We start from the raw sequence: 23,297 nt of genomic DNA, 5'->3' as shown, positions 1-23,297 counted from the left end.
TTAACTGTGACTGCAGAGGAAGGCATCAGCATATCTGCTCCTTAGAGCAACTTCATGTTTCTCTTCTATAGATGAGCCACTCTGTGCTTTATTTCCCTGAGTAGGTCTCTCTTTCCTAGACATAATTACCGGCTGAGCTTTTACAGCAACTGTATCACATATATGACTTAATCCAAATAAGGTTTTTTTCAGTTTAGATTTCTTTTAATTCCATTTATTAGTTTTCAAAACATAAATAAGATAGCGATACGATTTAAAAGCAAAATATTAACATAGATGTGACAGTATGGGGGAAACCCGTCCCACCAAATAAAGTTAGAATTATCAGTATTCTAACATACATAAATATGAACTATACATTACTTAGATAATAGACAAAAATAAATAATTTTATAACATGTTTAAACAATTCTAATATGTAGACAGTGAAGACACAGGTTCTATGAAATATAACTGGCTCCAGATAAAAGCTCCTCAGTATTAGAAAGAAAACAGGCATGTTTTAAACAGTGAAATGAATTATGAAATGAATAGTTAGAAATTATATTTTAACACCAATTGGTAAATCAAACAATCATCTTTTGTATCTCACCTTATATATAAAAGTACAAGTTTGCAAAAATATTGATTATAAATATATTTAGCAACTTTAGCAAATAATCAGAAGGATTGCTTCTGTTCCAGAATAAGTTGCTAATCTAAAAAAACTGCTTCTGAAGCATTTTTGCATAAGAAAAAATGATGTAAATGAGACTGCAGTGCAAACATAGGAATATATACAAAAGCTCCTAATTTTCTGAGAATACCAATTATTTTCTCAAACACCATTTTTTTCCCTTCATAACTTCTTATCATTGATTGAAACCCAAAAGAAATAAATGAGACTTTTTTTTTTACATACTGTAAGTATACCAGTGGTGTCAAAAGTAATTTGTTACTTAAGTAGAAGTATAGATACTGCAGTTTAAAAACACCCTGGTAAAAGTTGAAGTATCAACTTGACTTCTTTACTCAAGTAAAACTGAAAAAGTATGTGCTCCAGAAACTACTTAAAGTATACAAGTATAAAGTAAACTTTAAAAAAACAGCCAGATGCCACTATATGAATTAAAAGCTCAATTTTTCGTCTATTTCAAAAAATTCTTTGAGATAGGGCCAAGGATGAAGGAGGTCTTCATCCTTGGCCTCCATCTCCCGAGACGCTCTCGCCTGTGTCCGACCTTTCAGACATTTAGACATGTTTTTCTGAATCCCACATTGTAGCATGGCATAGACAATTCACGTTTACAGTGCGAAGAACACCTGCTTGCTTCTGATGATTTCCTTTAACTAACCAATGATTGTTTGCGTTATACAACTCATCCAATTACACTAGTTTTCACTAGATGTGGATGGCACCAATTATCTGCATTGGATGGAGCACATGACGCGAAATATATATTTAGAAACATTAAACCACGGGTAACTAATAAAAAATCAGCGGGGTCCGAATAAAGAAAATCAATCAGTAAATGTCTGGAGACATTTTTAATGATCTGTTACTTTAAACAGAATTTAACACTCAAATAAAATGACGTATTTATGCATTCATGTTACACTGAATAAAAAAAAAAAAGATGAAAAAATAAAAATAGAAATTGCCAAATATTGCATCCTGTTCTATCTGAGAGGAGTTTACACTTGTATGACTGTATTCCTGTATATCCATCACTAGTTAAAAGACAAGATTCAGCGAATGCTTATTCTACCTGTAAAACAATGACAGCGCAATTGTCGCTGTACGATCCAACCTCATTTAGAGCTTTTAAACAGGCTTTTGAAAAACTTTGATAATTTGCTGCTGTAATATTATAGATGTTTTAGAATAAAAAGCTATCAGATCTGCATAATAAAAAAATAACAGAAATACAATTATAGAGCATTCAGTATTGTTAGAAAGCCCACACTGTTTCTGAATAAATAAATTATTGTATGAGTAATAAAAGTCTGGCCTTTTAAACAGTGATCTCTGGTTTTTATTAGGAGCTAACGTTCTCTGTGGGTTCCTCCACTTCTCTTAAATCCAATATAACTACCATAAAAAACAGCATTAATATAAACATCATGGAGGTCTGCATAATAAAACAGACACCAACATTTTATCCTGTTCAGAGATTCTGCTCTACATGTAGAAACACATAAAGCTCATAATAAAGTAATGTGAGGAATCTGACCATTATAATGCTAAAAAAGATGTCAAAGTAAGAGTGAATTTTATCGTAAAGTTTCATGAATCCTAATCTGTTCAATGCCCTTCCAGGTAGGATGTCACATTATGTTTGGATTTTGTATTCTATTTAATTCCCAGGCAGCTGGGAATTTATATGATACTTTAAGATGTTTATTGCCCTCCCCGGTAAGGGTGGTGAATATCTTATTTAATCAGGTATTATTTCAGCTGATATATTGTTTATAAACACACGCTCTACTAGCTGTGTGTTAGAACAATAAATGAAAGAGTGATTCAAGCACTAATCATGGTCAAACAGTTAATTCTGTACATACATGGAATAAATTCACCACAACTTTTGTTCAAGATATGAGTTTATTAACAAAAAAATAATTCAGCTCCAAGTTAAACATACTGTAAGAGGAAACAGATTCTTAAGTAAATGATGATAAGCAGTGGTTCCAGAATATTCCTCACCTAGAGAGAGAAACAAAAAGACCCTGCAGGAAGCAGGAAGGAGAACAACTTTTGTAGAAGCAGTCCATCACTGTGATGGAAACTTTACAGGAAGGTGAGTTGAAGGAAACAGAAACAAGAAATCAGCAGCGTTCCTTTAATATCTCTAAGGTAGTTGAGACAAGATATCAGGAAGGAAGCAGTTTCACAGTCAATCAGTCTCCAATTTCACTGGACTTTATCAATTAAATGTGCACCAGAAGATCACACAGATGTTTGGCCTTTTCAGATGTGCAGAAAAAGAGGTTTTTATATTTTAAATTGGCAACTGAAATGTCATCCAGAGGTTCCATACATAATAACTGCCTCTAAGGGTAATCAAACTTTAATCCTATTTAAAAGAGCTTTTACAATTTATTAATTTAACTTTTCCCATAAATTTACTCATGTAGCATTTCTTTTTGTTTTAACTACAAAGGCTCGTGTCTTCCATTGTAGGTGAACCTCATAGACCTTTATTCCTGCTCATTTTAACCTCACATTTGTCACAGTCTTTTTTCTGCTTCATGCATTGGTCAGAAACGTTTTGTCAGATTAGCAGCTTGGTCTGATCCAGATCTGCATTATTCTTAAAAATGTTTAAATGATATGAATAGATTTTTTGTTTTTCTTTTTTCCTCAATAGTTTATATATATATATATATATATATATATATATATATATATATATATATATATATATATATATATATATATATATATATATATATATATATATATATATATATATATATATATATATATATATATATATATATATATATATATATATATTATAGTGTAACCTATTATTGATCACAGGTGGTCTTCCTCTAATACCTTGACTATTTGAAAAGTTCGATGGAGAATGCAGTCTGTTCTTCTGTCAACCTGCGGATCCATTCCAGTCTGGCAGGGGGCGGTAAGTGGACCAATCAGTGGCTTTGTCTCAGTGTGACACACAGCGGAAGTAAAATTAAGGGCACAACTGAAGCTAGCGTGGAGTCAGCTACTAGACGGTTGTGTTTTTGTGTTGTAGCTGAATATTTAAGTAACAATGTCTTCAGTTCAGCCTCTCAGAGAGTTTATCAGAGAGCGACTAACTGCTGCTGCTGAAGAAATCTTCACAGAGGTTGAAAAAACCATCGTCCGCTATGAGGAAGACATCAGACTGATGGAAATCTACAAAAAAAATCAAACCACCCCAAATCTAATCGGTAAGAATGTCCAGTAATTTTCTGATGAATTGAGATCTCCGCTCCGATAACATCATTCAGTCGCAGAGGATCCATCCAGGCTGGTGTTTTGCAAAAAAGTGCATTCCTGCCGGGAGGTGCACGCCCTGTCTCGAGCACGCGCAGCACGTCCGCATATTGATGTAGAGGCTAAATATGACAGGCGAAGCGATTTTGAAACATATTCCTTAGATAGATTCCCTTGTTATTCGCATTAGTCCTGAAAATATGTTTTTTTCTGGCAGATTAATTAAAGAAATTCTGATGACATACCAAGCTGGTTACCCCATTAGAATGTTTCTCTCTTCAGAAGCAAGATCAAATCCAACTGACAGATTTCACCAGTTAGACTTTGACTTAAAGATGTTTCACTTTGAAGTAATGGTGAAAATTATGCATATTTTGTTCTCCTGTGCTATCAGACCTGATTGTTTATAGATGTCCAGATTGTTTGCCTGACGAGAATCTAGTTGGTTTAAACATCTAGGCTAGATTTGCTGCTTTCTGAGAAACCTGAACACTCCAGATGTTCAGATCTGTGATGATTTCCAGACTGCGAGCCTCATTTCTTAAATATCTGCTAATATAAAAAATACACCTTATTGTCTACAAATCTTGCCCTTCTTATGCTTTTTGAAGGCAAATCTCTGTTTTGCATGGCCTTTTCACAAGCCTGAAAAATAATGTAGCAGTTTAATAATGGAGAAGCTATTAGTCAGCTTTAATTCTTTTTCAATATACAAAAACTATTTTCTGAGAATTTGTTTAAAGTACACAATATTCTATTATTTAAAAAAGTAATAAAAGTGATTTACAGCACTTTTCTAAAAAGTGCTTAAGGCCCCGTCCACACAAAGTCAAAAGGAACACGAAACGCTAATATTTTCCAGAACGTTTGTCGTAAAGACAGAGATGTAAAATAAATGTGATCGACCACACGAATGCATGAAAACACTGCAAAATGTATGCCAGGCCTGTAAGTGGCGCTGTGGTGCCAAAGCAAAAATAGGCGACGAAATGTTGGGCATACGCACTAATATTTATACATGGTTACCCTGCGGGTCCATTTTTGTGGTTCAGTCAAATTCAGGTGCTGAACTATGTCGTCGATATTGCTCTGTTCTTCCTGGAGATATTCCAGAAGAAGATTATTCTGTTGTAAGCCCGACAGCAGGGTGAGTAGCATGAGCAGCAACCATTCAACACAGTACGGCGCCATTGTTGTTGTGATACTGTGTCGCTCATGCGTGTTTAGAGGCGACGCTATGACGCATGCGTGTAAGAAAAAAATGCGGTTAGAGCTTAAAGATGGAAACGCAAAAACGGCGTTTTAAAATCTTCCCACTCTGAAGGCTGAATAAAAAAAAGATCATTTACAGACCCCCGAAACGCCCGCTTCGTATGGATGAGAGGCTGGTTTGGTGAAAAATCTGTGCGTTTAGGCCAGGGTTTGACTTCGTGTGGATGGGGCCTTAAATCAGTCCTGCCTGATTCATCCATGTTGGGTCAGATCCTGATGTTTGAAAAAGGAGTCAGGGGAAAGCAGAATAGAGCATTAGCCTTGCTGCATGCAGTTAGCCAAGCCTTGGAGCTAAACCAGGTCCAGGAAAAGGACGTTTCTTGCGCCATTTGTCTCTCTCTTCAATGTGTTACCAATCCCCGTGAACTGACATGTCAATCACCCGCAAAACATCTGTGCTGTGATGGCAGGTGGTGACCAAATGCACTTCCTGTTACCTTGGGTTTGAGCTTAGCTGCACCCTGGGCCTTCCTATACTTCTGTATAGCAGAGGAGCTGCTGCGCAAGTACACCATTTAACGAGAGTCAAATAGATTTTTGGGGCCTAGGGCAGAAATGCATCACAAATCCATGAAAAAAGGTATGAAACTTTACACTTCATTAAAGATTAGTTATCTTGCACATCTAAAAAAATAAATATTGATATAATTATTAATATATATCAACGTATTTTAAATTTGAATTTAAAATTACATTTAAAAATATGAATGTCTGAATCAGGGCCATTGGGTGGATGGGTCAGCGCTAGGGCTGCAACAACAAATCGATAAAATCGATAAAAATCTACTTTTAAAAGCGTTGGCAACGAATTTCATCATCGATTAGTTGTGTCGTGCGATTAATGCGTCATCCGCCGTCATCACATCCACTTGACTGAAGCGGGGGAAGAAGAAAAAATACGGCAGAGCGAGCCAGCGCCGCAGGTGCAGTGTTGCCAACTCAGCGACTTTTCAGACCCCTCCAGCGACTATTTTTCAAAAAAGCGACAAATCTGGCGACTTTTTACGGTGTCACTGGCGGCTTTTGGAGACTCTTACGTGAAAGCATGTATCATTCCTACTAGGGGTGTGCAAAATAATCGTCATGATGATGCATCGTGATTCTACCGTATTTTCACGACTATAAGGCGCACATAAACGTCTTTTTTTCCCCTCAAAATGTGCGGTGCGCCCTATGGTGCAGTGCGCCCTATGTGTGTTGCAACTGCGACTTTTGAGACCACCTCATTGAGGAGATGATAGAAGAGTGGCTGAATGTAAGGAGACCAGGTGGGTTTTTTTTCACTCATCACCATCGCTGTTAATCTGACTCCATGCGTGCCCATCTCACAGCTGATGTGAAAAACATGGTGAAACAAATTAATGCTGTGCTCGCTGTGAACCGGACGCAGCAGGTGCAGCAGAAGCAGTGAGGTTTCATGCAAAGTCAACGGTTGACGAGCGCATAGACGCAGCAAAAGGTCCCGCAGCGCGTTTTGAGCGAGTCGGGAGCGCACCGCCAACGCCCTGCTGCTGCTCGAGATGGAAAAAATTGAAGTTTTGCTGCTGGAAGCGCCGCATCAACGAATCAGAGAAGCTGATCTGGGAGCTGACAGCGAGACAGACACAGCGCTCTGATGACATATGATTTTAAAGCAAATGAAAGGGCTGGATGGATGGGGAGATGATGAAAGCGTGGCTGAGGGAGGTGTAGGCTATGTGAGGAGACCAGGTGGTTTTTTTTCCACGCATCACCATCGCTGCGTGCCCATCTCACAGCTGATGTGAAAAACATGGTGAAAAAAAATAAACGCTGTGCTCGCCGTTATCTCGGGGGTCTGACAAAGGAACTTCAACCGCTCGACATCGGTATGAACCGGCCGTTCAAAGTAAGGCTGCGAGCGGCGTGGGAGCGATGGATGACAGACGGAGACCACAGTTTCAGGATAAGTGGAAGGCAGCGCCGGGCAAGTTACGCCACTGTTAGCGGATGTATTGTAGATGGACTAACGTGTCTGCTGGCTCTGTTGTTCAAGCTTTCACAAAAGCCGGCATTATTTCTGAGGAGCCGCGCTGCACGGAAAGTGACTCTGACAGCGCAGAAGGGGAAATTGGCATGTCTGATTTAGTGCAGCTGTTTAATTCAGAAACAGAGGATGATGACTTTGATGGGTTTGATTAATACTTTGTAATAAATACATGAATAAAGCACAATCATACTCAGTTTTGCTCCCGCTCTATTTTTCTACCTGAAAACTTAATTCAACAGCAGCCTCTGGGCCGTGTCTCCTCCTCTTCACCGCGGTGGCTGGCAGGTGTTTTTTCATCTAAATAATCTAAATCTTGCAGCTATATTTGCTGTGATCAGTGGGAATAAAGTAGTTTTAATATGTTTTTAAGTGAGAAAATACACCTGAAAACTTCATAATTGCAGTCAGTTCATCCAGATTATCTATTTCTGTCGGAGGCGCTCAGACCCCCACATACCAGCGGTGCACCGACAGGAGAAATCCTTTCATCAGCAGCCTCTAGGCTGGGCAGCCTGGGGTTCACCGCGGCTGCTGGCAGGTGTTTTTCATCTAAATAATTTAAACTGCAGGCACCAGGATACCGGTAATAAAAGCGAACAAATTCCGTCGGCAGGTTTCAGGATTTTAAGTTAATTTAGGAGTAATCACAGCGCTGTGTCATCTGCGATGTGTCTGTCTCACGGCCAGCACCCAGGTTTGATTAATACTTTGTAATAAATACATGAATAAAGCACAGTCATACTCAGTTTTGCCCCCGCTGTATTTTTAAATACGCAGTAGAGGTATTTAAAGGTAGTAGAGGACATGTACCGGTATATAAAAAACGCGCCCTATAGTCCGGTGCGCCTTATGTGTGTGTTAAATACAGAAATGGGACACATAACTGACAGTGCGCCTTTTAGTACGGTGCGCCTTATGGTCGTGAAAATACGGTAATTTTCGTGATCTACTGCATCGATTCTTGATGCCAAGTATCGATTATTAATTTAAAAAAATGAATAAATAAAATTGCATGAATGGTTGGCGAAAATCAGCCAAAAACAAGTGTAATACAACTTCCAGTCGCTGCAAATGTGTTGACGCACGCTGCCTTGTGTCACAAGCATTTCTGGCCGTGGGATACTGCGCAGAGTCATTCAAAAACAAACATGGAGGAGAAAATATTGCAATGCATCGCAATAATTCAAGTATCGTGATGCATCGTGATAGAATCGCATCGTGGCCTGTGAATCGTGATTCGAATCGAATCGTGACTTCTTTGGCAATACCCACCCCTAATTCCTACTCTGCCGTCGGGCGCCTCCCCCCGCTCCCGCAGGAGTCCCTCTCAGCGCTGCAGTCAGAGCAGCAGGATTTTTACCCTCAGCGTCCACACTGCAAATGAAGCGCGCATGCACCGGTACTGACGGCGCAAATTTATCACAATAATTAAAATAGCCTGCGCGTTGTACAGTGAAAAAAGTGTACAAATGAACATGGCACGGAACCACCATGTTTGTTTGGTTTTAAAGTGGGGAAACGTAACGTTAGTTTCTCAGGTAGCTCATCTGATGCTTTCCTTACCGTGTTAGTAGGTTACAGACAGTGATAAGGTTGGCTACTTATTTTACTTTTAATTTCATTTGAATTAGCTTAAGCAGCGTTTATATTTAGTTTATAAATAAATTAACTTGCAAATTATGAGGGCAAGGCTTTTAAAGTTTTAATCTTCTGGCAAAGATAAAGTAAAGAAGATCCTGCAATTTATGGAAGTAAAGCAGAATAAAATCCAGCATGATCAGTAATATGTCAATTAATTATATGCCTCATTCCCATGTAAATATCTGTCTTTGGAGGATGTGTTTTTTAGCACCCCTAGTTCTCTCATTTTTATTCCAAATACAATTTATAATTTGAATCACAGGGCTATTTTTATCTCTATGGTTCAGTATTTTCTCAAGTAGCAACTTTACCTGCTATACTTTCCTGTCTTAAAAGGCAGAACTCTTCTAGTCTAAAAAAAACTCATTTGTTGAAATGGGGGGACCTATTGTTTGAACCCCTTAGGGGCTTTTAAAAACAAAAATGTATTTTTTTGCACTTTATGAAACAAAGTAGCCTATATTTTGTGGATGTACAGCTACATTTCTCATGTAAGTTTGCGTAGTTTTAACACAAACATTTATTTTTCATATTGCACCAGTACAGTTAATGAGCAACCTGTACTTGTGTGCTTGTTTGTTCTGTCTAAAATGTTTATTTGGAATAAAGAGGTTAATATAAAAATATATTTTGTCCGATTCATCGATTAATCGAAAAAATAATCGGCCGATTCATCGATTTTTAAAATAATCGTTAGTTGCAGCCCTAGTCAGCGCCCTAGCGTCCTCTATTGGCCAGCCACCACTGCTGAAACCTGACTGTACAGTATGGCAGAAGTAACTAACTAATATCTATAGCTACATTTTTAGGTAAACATTCCCAACACTGGCTCCAACTGACTGGAGGTTTGAGAATACGGAGGCAGACACAGGCCGTTTCTCCATTCATAAGAGCGTGAGTACGGACTCATGTCCTCGCCAAGTATGTTCTGGAGAAGAACATAGGAAAGTCTGGACTTAGCCCTGGCTGCCGCGGACGGGCTAATGTTAGCTCTGGCTGCCGTTAGCCTCAGAGCTCTGCTGGTTGCCGTCGTCCTCAACATCTGAACTTTTTTTAAATTATGCATTAAATCTTTAAATGGGCCATATAGTGACGCTTAAAAGTATAATATTCTCGCCTCAAATGATCTTAAAACGTACATTAATTGAACAACGGCAACAGAAACACAGAGCTTTTAACTTAATAGTCTGAGCTCTGTGAGCACTAACCTGGAAGCTGCTGCTGGGAAAGCTGTCTATCCCAAGAACAGACAAGTCTGCTCTGATGCATGCTGGGTAACGAGGGAGGGGTGAGAACAACATCGGGGGACTTTTTCCGTTCTCGGTCTTGTACTTTTAAATATTGGAACACTTCTATGGCTGATGCCGATGACGTTTCACGAGAACGAACAAGTACTGCACAAGCATCAGATGCACATGGACACACTGAAATGGATGTGATGCTTCTGTAAAGCATCCGACCTTAAAGGAATAGTACACCCAAAACATGATTAGCCTTCATTTTCTACTCACCCCCATGCTGAACAACACTCTGGAGTACTTTTTTGATATCTCAAATGCATCTGGAGATCTGGGAGGCTTTTTGCTGTCTGCTGACATTCAAATAATGGAGGTGCCCAGCGCCCAGGACAGAAAGGTCCATAAAAGTCCACAAAAAACGTGTCAATATTCCTCCATACTGCTCGTCCAATGTATTCCAAGTGTCCTGAGTGGGTAGCATCCAGAATTTACTCGAAACGAAGTCATTTAGAATGTTTTTAGAGCATAAACAGTAGTGTATAGGATTTCCTGAAAGTGCGCGCCGGCGCGTTCATGACGCTACGGAAACCGCGGCAGACCAAGCCAGATGAAAGTGCGCATTTAGCTCGGCAAAGAACTCATGCTCTTTCTCAACACTGAAGTCCTCAGACATTTTTCTTTCGTTGTTTCTTTCTTTGCACAACTAAACAGCACATTTCTTCTTCTACGCTTGCATTATCTTCAGAGCAGACGCTGAATGCGCACTTTCATCCGGTTTGGTCTGCCGGCTTCCGTAGCGTCATGAACGCGCCGGCGCGCGCTTTCAGGAAATCCTATACACTACTGTTTATGCTCTAAAAACATTCTAAATGACTTCGTTTCGAGTAAATTCTGGATGCTACCCACTCAGGACACTTGGAATACATTGGACGAGCAGTATGGAGGAATATTGACACGTTTTTTGTGGACTTTTATGGACCTTTCTGCCTCGGGCGCCATAGACCTCCATTATTTGAATGTCAGCAAACAGCAAGAAGCCTCCCAGATCTCCAGATGCATTTGAGATATCAAAAAAGTACTCCAGGGTGTTGTTCAGCATGGGGGTGAGTAGAAAATGAAGGCTAATCATGTTTTGGGTGTACTATTCCTTTCAATGTGTACAAGCATAAAAAATGAAGCTGCAGACGCTTCTTTGCTGCTGAAATTGTGTTATATGTGAACGTGGCATTACTTTGTGTTGTTTAACAGCAGATTTATTACATTTTGGTTGTTTCCTTTATTCACCTACATGCTACTGGTGTAAAGCGGCTTATTTAATACTTTTCTTGTGACACAATGCTATTGTTATAATTAGGGATGCACAGATCCACTTTTTCCACCTCTGATATGATACCAACATTTGAAGTTTAATGTTGGCCGATACCGATGCCAAAAACAGCAGTGCATTATTACATAAAAATGGTTTTAGTGTGTGAAAAAAAAACTGGGATCATTATTCTGTGCATTTGATTTGACTTCCCTTTTATTAAAAAAAGAAAAATAGGAAAAAACACAAATATAAATGTTATGACTCATTTATTTAACAGCTGTGCACAAAACTTTAAACAAAAAGTTCTCTAACTTGGTCAACATGTAAAAAAGTGTCAATGGTTCAGTCAGTGCAAATTGGAATCTAAAATCCAATGTAAAAATTAAATACAATAAAATATTATTATGAAGGGGCTAAAATTGAGAAAATAAACAGCTTCAACGTATTGATTTCTAGACAGTCAAAATAAAACAGCCATCAGCTCTTAAACATCCATTATAAAAGCATCTGAATAAACCATAAGATTCTCCAGCTTGGTCAAACAAACAGTAAAAAAGAACAAAGCTTTGTAGGTTCAGTCACTGCGAACTGGAATCAAGGCCAGTGAACCGCTGGTGGCTGACTGCCCAGTATTTGTATGGGTTGTCTGTGGGAGGAATGGTTGCCTCTGTAAAATAACAGTGCATTTGTGCAATGGTGCAAGAGGAACTTGCAGAACCAGTGTCTTCCGCATGCTCCATCTGAATGTATGGCTTTAGTCTGTTCTGACATCATTTTAGTAGTAACCGTTGATCGTTTAGAAACATAGAGATTGTTTCATCCATCCAGCTTCAATAATGTTAACATCTCTTGGGGAAAAATCTCTCTGACTCCAGCTGCGTATTTGACACATAAACATACAATATAAACTATAAATTACACCGAGAGGAGCTGCTACACAGCTGCACATTACAAAACAGTAACATCCCTCCTTCCCTCTTTCCATCTGGTGCTTTGCTTGGTTGAACTAGGTAGAATAGATGTTTTATTTGAAATAAGCTTTCTGGTTCAACTGCTGATGATTTTAAGAGTTGTAACTGAATCCAAATGGTCACTGACCAGACTGAACAAGCAGCTAATGCGCACTGGACTGGCTAACATCATTAGCACCCGGCTACCTGATGCCGGACACATAAGCTAACCTTTTCTTTGTTTCAGTTGGACCCGCCTGGACAAGAACCCCTGGGTCCAGCTAAGCTAACCCATTTCTCTTTCAGCCTCATCACAGTTTAATGCATTTCTGAGTCATTATTCAATTTTCACCATAAAACTGAAAGACACTTCACTGTTTTGACTGCAGTTAACATTTCTGCATCGATTTATTCACATCGATCTGTTTTTATTTTAAAGGACACTTTTAATGCATTAGGCCTTAAATTTGAACATCCCTCAGACTTTGAAAGGACTCTTAAAACCCTTCTTTACTTTTTTTGTTTATTATTTTTAGTAGTCTTTATTGCCTGCATAGTCATTCAATATAATAATAATACTCTGTGAATATTAGCTAATAAAAGTAAAGGTAAATATTGTATATATACCAAAGGTCTTAAGTGTATAATATACACAGTGAATGATTTATCACTCAGGCTGGATTCACGCTTCTTTCAGTAGCATCCGAATGAACAGAGATGCTGTATTTGGTTGGTGATTAATAACGTTGCTTATAGCCATAGTCTATCTTAAATTAAATTATATTGGACTTTGAGAGTTTTTTTTTTTCTTTATATGGTCTCCAAACAACGTTTTCATTTATCACAATGATTTCTGGGACATTTTACTGTCCCATAAAGTTATATTTAAAGAGTTATCCTGACAGGCCTAGCTCCAGTTGGTGTACATAATGTTTTATTCTTAAAATTAAATTATTGTCCTCCCATATTTATCTTTAAACAAAATGCTACAAACTAGTAGTAGACAATTGTGTTACTTCCTAAGTCTATGAAGAGGCAGGCTGGTTAATGGGAGGCTCCTTTTCATCTCTTCATTTGTCTCCACAGATGTCGAAAAGCCACACGTCTCCACTGAGGAAGCAACGTTTACTATACGACAGCTCTGTAACCAGAGGAGGAAGAGCACCAACCGTGACATACATGAGGCAGACCCTGAGTGGGCTGAAGAAGTTCAGATGCAACTAGATCCTCCTTTGATTGAAAAACTGGGGGAACCAGGACCTCCATGGTTCAAAGAGGAAGAGGAGGACCTGAAATCTCTGATTAAAAAGGAAAATGAGGAGCCTGAATCTTCACGGGGTAAAGAAGAACAGAAAACCCCAGGTCCTCTATCAACTGGAAAACAGGAAGGACTAAAACTCCAATGGATTAAACAAGAAGAGGATGCAGAGGAACCAGCGCATCTATTGATTAAAGAAGAGGATTCGAACCTGAGTCTTCCTCAACTGAAGAGGAAAAAGTGGAACCAGAATCCACCATAGTAGACAAAGAAATTGAGGATTTGTCGATACTTAAACTCGAACAGTGGGAACCAGAAGACTTACCAGATAGATACAACCAGGATGACCTTGGTAGCAGTCGGACAGGAAAACAGCTGGACCAGAAGCGGGAAACTGGTAGGATAATGACGTCTCCTCTTCAGGAAGGTGATTTGAGTGAAGGAGAATCGATCTCTCCTGAATTGAAGAGTGAAGTTCAAGAAGAAAGCTGCTCCTCTGTTTCAGAGAATCAGACTCATACTGGCACAAAGACAAGGTCTTTCCAATGTGATATTTGTTGGCGATCCTTTAAGAGCAAGTGTATTTTGGAACAGCATTACAGGATCCACACTGGTGAGAGGCCATTTTCCTGTGAAATATGTGGGAAATGTTTCTCTAGACGTCATCACTTAAATATACACCTTGGAACCCACACGGGTGCAAGGCCTTTTTCATGTGAAATATGTGGGAAAGGTTTCTCTCAAAGTAGTAGTTTGAATGTTCACAAGAAAATTCATACAGGTGAGAAGCCTTTTTCTTGTCACATATGTAGGAAAAGTTTTATTGAACGTCACAAATTAATTGTACATTTTAGAACTCATACTGGTGAGAAACCTTTTTCTTGTGAAACATGTGGAAAATGTTTCTCTCAAATTGCCAGTTTGAATGTTCATAAAAAAACTCACACAGATGAACGACCTTTTACATGCCAGACATGCGGCAAAAGTTTTTCTCAAATTGGTTACTTAAATGGCCACAAAAAAATCCATTCAGGTGAGAAACCTTTTGCTTGTGAAACATGTGGAAGATCTTTCGGTCAGATTCGGGATTTAAATGTTCACAAGAGAATCCACACAGGTGAGAGACCTTTTTCTTGTCAAACGTGTGGGAAAAGTTTCTCTCGGGTTGGTAGTTTAAACGTTCACAAGAAAATTCATACAGGTGAGAGACCTTTCTGTTGTCAGATATGTGGAAAAGGTTTTATTGAACGTCATAAATTAATTTTACACCAGAGAACCCACACAGGTGTGAAGTCTTTCTCATGTGAAATCTGCAAGAAAAGTTTTGCCCAAGTTGGTAGACTCAATTCCCACATGGAGAAGGTACACAAAAATTAGAAGTAGCCGTTTCCCACTAAATTATATTTGTAAATATTTACAATTTTCTTTGTAGTTTGCTCTTTGTAAAGTTTATTGGATAATTAAAAAGTACACTAATTCTGCTTAAACATGCTTAGGCTTAGGTGTTCGATGTTGATTTATTTATTTTTTATTCATTTTATATAGATCTCTCCAATTACCCTTAACACACTTATTACTATTGGTGTAAGATTAACCACAACATTCTATTGGTGATTGATAGGAGAAAAATAATATCCTGCTTTTTACAAAGTTCCCCAAAAAAGCAGAAAAAGAAAAATATGAAAAAGTATGACTAAAATCATTATTCATCAGAATATCAAAAGTCAATAAGACATGTTTCTTTCGAGTATCCAAACCACCTCTCCTTTGAAATTATGGATCAAACACTAGCCCTAAGATGAGGAAGTACTACAGACTAAGAACGAAAGCTCTTCAACTACAAGAATAAAGATCCAGTTGTTTTGTTTTGCATGTGTTTTGGTTAGAGCCCAGGAACCTGCTTCTTCATGTTTGAAGGTTGCCTTTACAGTCTGAATTTAGCCATAATCCTTCAGGATAGCTGACAGTCAGCTTTTCCAGGTTTTATGATTTTTTTTAAACCAAGTATTATTTTGATCAATTTAATTTTGTTAATATTTTAACTGTATACAAAGTGCACTACATGATCAATATTAATGCTGTATGAAGATAATCATAACGTATATCTATATTGCTTTTAAAGTTTCTTTTAGGCCATTCCCAAACAAAATATAAGTAGGGTGGACTAAACTGGTATTCAGCATATAGCAATTGAACAGAGTCTTTGTAGATTACCCCAAGTACACTGAATTATTGCACATAAAGCTTTTTTTTGTGCCCCTGCAATTCAGCAAAGACTCACTGTCTTTTAAAAAATTTAGACTCATAGAGTTTTGTGGTGCCTCGTCTGAAAGAATGCTGCTGGACCTAACCTCAGAGCCAGACTTTAACTACATCGCCCAGCATGCATAGCAGTCAGGACCTCAAAGGTCAGGTTTTAAAAGAACTGTAAAAGCAATGCCGTGTGTTTTTTTGTGATTCATGCCTCAACAAAGGCACCCCCTCCCCGCTTGCTCAGCAATCCATGTCAAAACTTAATGCATACTTGTGTTCTAAGTTTTTCCACTTTTTATTCTTCGCCCCAAAAAAGAACCTGGCACAGTTTTGGTTTTGCCTGCACAAGTTTCATTTCTAAGTGCTGTTCAAGGGTCTTTGGATTAGCAGAGCAGCCTCATACCATCAGAACAGGCAAAATCCATGGAGGATTATCCCAAGAAGACATGATTTGGGCTGAATCACAAATTGGCCCCTAACACTAACCCTTTGTTTGCACCTGTCGGTGGAGGGTCCTCCTCCTTAAAGGAATAGTACACCCAAAACATGATTAGCCTTCATTTTCTACTCACCCCCATGCTGAAAAACACTCTGGAGTACTTTTTTGATATCTCAAATGCATCTGGAGATCTGGGAGGCTTCTTGCTGTCTGCTGACATTCAAATAATGGAGGTCTACGGCGCCCGAGGCAGAAAGGTCCATAAAAGTCCACAAAAAACGTTTCAATATTCCTCCATACTGCTCGTCCAATGTATTCCAAGTGTCCTGAGTTGGTAGCATCCAGAATTTACTCAAAACTAAGTCATTTAGAATGTTTTTAGAGCATAAACAGTAGTGTATAGGATTTCCTGAAAGCGCGAGCCTGCGTGTTCAGGAGTCTACGGAAGCCGCGGCAGACCAAACCAGATGAAAGTGCGCATTCAGCTCGGCAAAGAACTCATGCTCTTCCTCAACACTGAAGTCCTCGGACATTTTTCTTTTGTTGTTTCTTTCTTTGCACAGGTAAACAGCACATTTCTTCTTCTACGCTTGCATTATCGGCAGAGCAGACGCTGAATGCGCACTTTCATCTGGTTTGGTCTGCCGGCTTCCGTAGGCTCGTGACCGCGCAGGCTCGCGCTTTCAGGAAATCCTATACACTACTGTTTATGCTCTAAAAACATTCTAAATGACTTCGTTTCGAGTAAATTCTGGATGCTACCCACTCAGGACACTTGGAATACATTGGACGAGCAGTATGGAGGAATATTGACACGTTTTTTGTGGACTTTTATGGACCTTTCTGCCTCGGGCGCCATAGATCTCCATTATTTGAATGTCAGCAGACAGCAAGAAGCCTCCCAGATCTCCAGATGCATTTGAGATATCAAAAAAGTACTCCAGGGTGTTGTTCAGCATGGGGGTGAGTAGAAAATGAAGGCTAATCATGTTTTGGGTGTACTATTCCTTTAAGGGCCATCGCAAACCATGAAGTGGGTAGGCTGGATCAGTGCAGGCTCGCAGGAATTTGGCAGCAGGTTTAATAGCAAACCAGTGGCAGAAGAATCATGTGAATTCTAATGTAATTTCCACTAATTTGTTGCATCTTCATCACACTGACAGAAAATTAGGACAAAGAAAAAAAGACAGTAATTTCTATTTATGTTAACCTGCGGCCACAGAGATACAGCCACACACATGCAGCTCCACTGTGATGCCATAGGAACCAGTGCTTTCTGTTGGAGGGAAGACGCCCCTCCCAGTCATGTTTATACCCCCCCCACGTACAATCCAGATGCCTTCCACAGCAGTGAGTTGGACTTGGTTAAAAGTGACACTTGACAGTTGAGGGATAGTGCTTAGCGGGCAGCTTGGGGTTCAGTCATCATGTTCTTGTTTTTCCTCTTAAGTCTACTCACTGAAGATTATCATGGTTCACTCTGGCCCAGGGAGTGAACTAGTAACCGCTCTCGGTTGCTGAGCCGCCCATGGTACCATGAGGTTGAGATCATTTGTGCTTTTCATGACGTAAAATCGTGATTTTGATTTGTTTTTATACTGTTTAGTGTAATTATCTGACATTTCATGGAAGTAATTTTGTGCATGTTTTAATGTTAGCTTCTGCTTTTCTATAAAGTTTCTCCTGAATGTTGTAGTGATATGTTTAAAGGATCCCATTTGTTTCAGTAGTAACCTGTGGGCAAAATAATGGCCTGCTAAGTTTGATCAGTCTCCATTGCTTTCATCCACCACCCCCTGCTGTGACCACAAGTTGCTTAAGGCCCCTATGTCCTAGCATCTTGGTTGATCTTCTGCTACCAACCTCCTATAATGTGTGATGTATAACTTTTTGTCTGAGCAGCTAGCATCTTGTGGCTGAAAGCTAGCTTCTGTCTGTTTGCTTTTAGTTTTTCTCCCTCTCCAGGTGATTCCTGTTGATCAGACACTGACCCATAACCATCATGGTTACATGCATCTTGTTTTAAATTCTAGCTTGACCAAGATGGAATAGCCTGATATTTTAACTCTCTATGCACAACTACTAGAAAGACTCATCAGCTCAGTTTGATTTCCCTTTTAGTTTTCTCCTTATAGTATTTTGTGGTTGAATATTACACATTGTTGAAGGATGCAGGATTCTTTCAGACTGCTGGTTGAGACTGGTCTGCTACTAAAGGAGGAGCCTCATGGAACATGCTAAGACCCCCTATTGAGCATGCCCCCTTGTTTTCTTTCCCCATGGATCCACAGGGGCCAATTTAGGAGAGTAATCGTATGCTTCGATCTCTACTCCACTAGATGGCAGCAAAACAAGCTGTTTGCACCCTCTCCGAGTTTCATAAGAGAAAACTGGCCCTGCAGAGACTGAATCGAAGCAGCCTGTCTTCCATGAGGCCCACGGATGGTACCCTCAACTAGGAAATGCTAACAGATCGCATGCTGAATACATGCTTAATTGCTATATGCTAACATGTTTTGTGTCTTGTTCATTGTGACAAACTTTATTTAAATTGTTTAAACACTGATATGATTGTGTTTTATATCTTATTGTTATGTGATTGATAAAATTGACCAAATATTCCTTTGAAATATTCCTCATGTTTGCTAGCTATTAGCTTTTGTCCAAAAAAACGTAGCTGAACTCTCTGCCATGAGGGTTCTGGACCAGTTCTCAATCCCTGTCGAATTATCACATATTAAGAATAAATTAGCTGAATGGTTTTGATTTCAGCTTTGAAAAGTAATATTAAAAAATTTCTTTTTAAACCTCTTGAATTTGCATTGCTATGTGGTTTAAACACACTTCAATTGTTCTAAAATTGTTTAAAAGTTAATTTGAACTTTTTCCAAAATACGTTCTGATTCTCAAATATAAAATTCATACTGAATTCTGATGTGATTGCATCTCTATATCTGTAATGGTTTTAGCCATTTTCATTTGTCTTTTACTTTATTATTTTATTTTTTGTACATGGTAGCTATGTAGTTTAGTTGAGTTTCACTAGCTTAACTAACAAATGTTTTTCTGAGACTTTTAATTGTTTTTTGTTAATAAATTCTTATATCTTGAATGGAAGTTGATGTCATTGTTTTTCATACATGTGCAATCATGCTTTCATCTGTTGTCCTAACACAAAGCCAGTTTAACTAATGTTCACAGAACAAGATATGACGATGCAGACGTTATTTGATCAGAATAGAAACTTTGAATAACAAAAAATATATATATATTGCACAACAGTATTATGGTGTCCAGTGGGAGATCATAATTCACTTGTAACGGCAAATTGGGTTTTATGAATTTCAACACAGATAAAGAAATGTCTGTTTATTTTATGTCCAAGAGAAAAGTATAGAATTGAATTTGTTATATGCAGCAGAACCTATTAAAATAAAGACTGGTAAGCTATTAGTTCAACAAATCAGTGTCCAGATCAATTAGAGATATGAACAGATAACTTCTGATCATATATATTGATAAGTAATAAATGTGTTGTCAATCCTGCATTGATATATAAGACATTAAGAATATTCTAAATGTAACCTATTCTGAATGCTTACAGTCCATCTGTTAATTTAAAATTTTACTGTTGGGGAAAAAAAACTAGACCCTTAAAATGTAGCATCCTGTAGAAATAACCCTTTCCTCTTTTTTTAAGTTTAGTGGCTGTAAAACATCAGATGCATTATGGTCCTTTGTTGTTCGTATAACAATGTGGTATTAACCTTGATGTAATGTTTGATGTAAATATATCCTCAACTCCAGGGAAAATAGCTACAGTACTGCTGTAGCTAAGAAGATCCATTCTAACTAAACTAAACCTTAGTCTGGTTTAAAAAAAACAAACTTCTTAAACAAAAAGTCAAATTGTAGACTTGTTTCCTTTTTTTTTCCCAACCAGTTAAATTTCACAGTAAATTCATTGCTGCTGGTATTTTACCACTAAAAATAAAGCTTATTACACAAAATAGAGGCCTTCTTTCATTTACATTTTACATTAACAACTTAGGAATCACTGGAAATCCTGTACAGATCATGTTCACTGTGTTCATGTTCACAAATCTACATATGACCATGTAGGGGCAGTATATATATATATATATATAATGTATATGTATATATATACGTATATATACATATATATATATGTATATATATATACACGTGTATATATATACGTATATATATGTATATATACGTATATATATATATATGTATATATATACATATATATACAAATTAGCTTTAAAAATTGTAACTTGGCCCTCACTGATCAAGAGCAATAATATCAAAGAGTCTGGCCTTAGTTAAAGAAAGCCTCCAAACAGACAGACAGGGTTCCAGATGCACATTGAAGCTCTGCTGGAGAAATCAAACTGCTGTCCACTGGATTTTAACTTTGGCCTGTGATCCTCTCTGCAGAAGAAAAAAGAAATGGACATAGTTTGATCAATGCAGTGCATGTAAAAAAATGCTCCAAGACAAAAAATATATATATTTGTTGGGAGTTAAGCTTGCAGGTCTTAAATAAATTCAGAAAGTTGTGGGACACACCCACAAAATGCAACAATTCTAAGTTGTAAAACAGGGTATCTGAGTCTGATTTTACATAAACTTTTGTTTATTACTCAAAAAACTTGCTTAAGTTTTTTACTTCCTGGTAATCAATCTATATTTTATACTTTCTGTATGTGGACAAGAACATATCCCATCAGAAACACAATTTGAATCCCTAAACTGAATCTGGATTTACATTAATTTAAATACAACTATCTATTATACTATTTGAAATTAAATTAGTTTTCAGTACTAAGTTTTACTAACATAATTGCTGTTCTATTGACTACTCAGAAATTAAACATTTACAATGAATGAATTAAAAATGCCTGTAACGTGTTTTAACTAGGTTGAAAATATATTTTTTTTTTAACAGTGTCCTGCCGTATTCCTCTGAGACTGTTCCCAGGCAATCTAGAGGGGAAGCACAGCCCTCTGCAGGTGAAAATGAGGAGAGCTCTATATGCTTTCCTGCCACACTGCATGAAAAGTGAGATTTTCGTCCCCGTAAACCCCCGTAAACTCCCGCAGATCTGCCTGATTTTCGTCAGTTTCCGACAATTTGCAACCCGTGCTTGTCCGCGTTTGTCGTGCCACAAATTGTCGGAAACGGACTCTGACGTAGGTGGAGAGCGATCAGCTGTACTAATGGCCCTAATTAGCATATGAATGCAGCAAACCCGCGCGGCTGGCCAGGTCTGGCTTGAATAACCTTCTCAGTATTGGCTGATACCACTATTCTCAAACAAATGAAATCGCTCGTGATTGGCAGCAAAACCACACGTGGCCACGCCAGGCTTTAATTTTCTTACTGAGTATTGGACGGAACCACTTCTTTTTAAACAAGTAAAGTCGCTCGTGATTGGTTGGCATATATATATTTACATATATATATATTTATTCATATATATATATATTTATTCATTCATATATATATATATATTCATATATTTATTCATTCATATATTTATTCATTCATATATTTATTCATTCATATGCTGTGTATTTATGTTATCCTACACTACTACACAATTATTATGCTACCATCAAGGACATGAATTAATTTATACAGGAAATTAAGATTTGCCAGGAAGCTGTTTATGCAAAGAAAGAGCTTTATTAAAACACACACACAACTATATACAACGCGTATCCAAACACATGCGTATCTAAAAATTACAACTCCGTGAACGGTCCGTTTGCTTCCTCGGGGTTGGAGGTAACTGGCAGCATTCCCTCCGAGGCAGGTCCGATGTGCAGACGCCTAGTGTGCGTGGCCTTGTACTTCGGCATCGCTTCTAACCGGGACTGCAGCTTAACACAGAGTTCAGTGAGATCCGGCCTACGAAATGGCGGCGACCGTACAATCCATCCAGAGACACCGCCGACGACGCCATCTTCTTCGTCGGACATGAGGTCGACGGTGGCGGACTTACAGAGTTCCACTTCCTCATCTGATAGCACACTCTGCCTCGCCTTCAGCAGCTGAAAAAAAAACAATGAATCAGCGCACTGCATATGGACACAACACATCTATCAATGCACCTGAAAAATAGTCACCAAATAAAGTCTTACCCTCTTTCTTCTGGCCCGACTCCGAGCAGATAGCCTCAGCACGCAGCGTGCTGGCTAGCAGCGTGTATCTGAAGCTCCTGCATACCGTCTCATAATACGTCTTACAGGCAGCTGGAAAACAATTAAATGAGAGTGGTATGAATAAAAAAAAAAAAATCAAACGCAAGTCACAGTAACAAGGAAGGAGAAAACATTAAAACAAGTCACTTACACACAATGTCGTCTTTATCAACATCGTGCAAATCCGAGCAAATAGGAGGTCACCGCCTCATTGTGAGGCGACTGTAGTCTGTGAAAAAAAAAAAAAAGTACAGCTATGGTCGGTATCCATCCGTATCCATGTCCTTTTACCGCTGAATGAAAGCATATTCTTTAAACCTTACCCCTGCCCCGGTTCATAGCGCCTGCAATTAGTCTCTGAGTTGTTAAGACGGCATAATGCTTCCTGTGAATCACAAAAAATACACTTTAATAAAGCTTTAGGCTAGGCTGCTTTTAGCTTACCTAGCTAGGCTAGGTTGTCTTTAGCTTGCCTAGCTAAGCTAGGCTGCTTTTAGCATAGCTACCAGTAATCGAACATATATTTACCGCTAGCGTGGCGTTGTGCACCCGTCTTCTCTTCCTCGAGTTCGTATATCCCGCAAAGTTACTCGACTGCAGAGCCGCCATCTTGTCCTCTATGGACTACAACCTGGAGTGCATCGAATTTTCCAGCTGAGTGAGGCGTTCATTCATGTCGGCAGTATGTTGGGCAAGCTGACGAGACAGTCCGCTGATAGCAATCAGCA

General features: G+C 38.5%; 1 protein-coding gene across 2 annotated transcripts; it reads left to right on the top strand.

Annotated features, from left to right (window-relative positions):
- The first annotated feature begins 3,660 nt into the window (after positions 1–3,660).
- LOC119793666 (zinc finger protein 239-like) lies at positions 3,661–16,416 on the top strand. Of its 2 annotated transcripts, none has more exons than XM_038300882.1 (2): positions 3,661–3,921; positions 13,472–16,416. In XM_038300882.1, exon 2 carries the CDS (start codon positions 14,049–14,051, stop codon positions 15,018–15,020), a length of 972 nt encoding a protein of 323 aa, XP_038156810.1. In that variant the 5' UTR covers positions 3,661–3,921; positions 13,472–14,048; the 3' UTR covers positions 15,021–16,416. The 2 variants fall into 2 exon arrangements, with proteins under 2 accessions (XP_038156810.1, XP_038156818.1); XM_038300890.1 differs by having other exon boundaries at positions 13,472–14,033.
- Positions 16,417–23,297: the final 6,881 nt, after the last annotated feature.

The sequence above is a fragment of the Cyprinodon tularosa genome, unplaced genomic scaffold, assembly GCF_016077235.1.
Source record: "Cyprinodon tularosa strain WSP-4 unplaced genomic scaffold, ASM1607723v1 ctg1122, whole genome shotgun sequence".
In the NCBI taxonomy this organism is placed as follows: Eukaryota; Metazoa; Chordata; class Actinopteri; order Cyprinodontiformes; family Cyprinodontidae; genus Cyprinodon; species Cyprinodon tularosa.
This window is presented reverse-complemented; position numbering and strand designations above follow the sequence as displayed.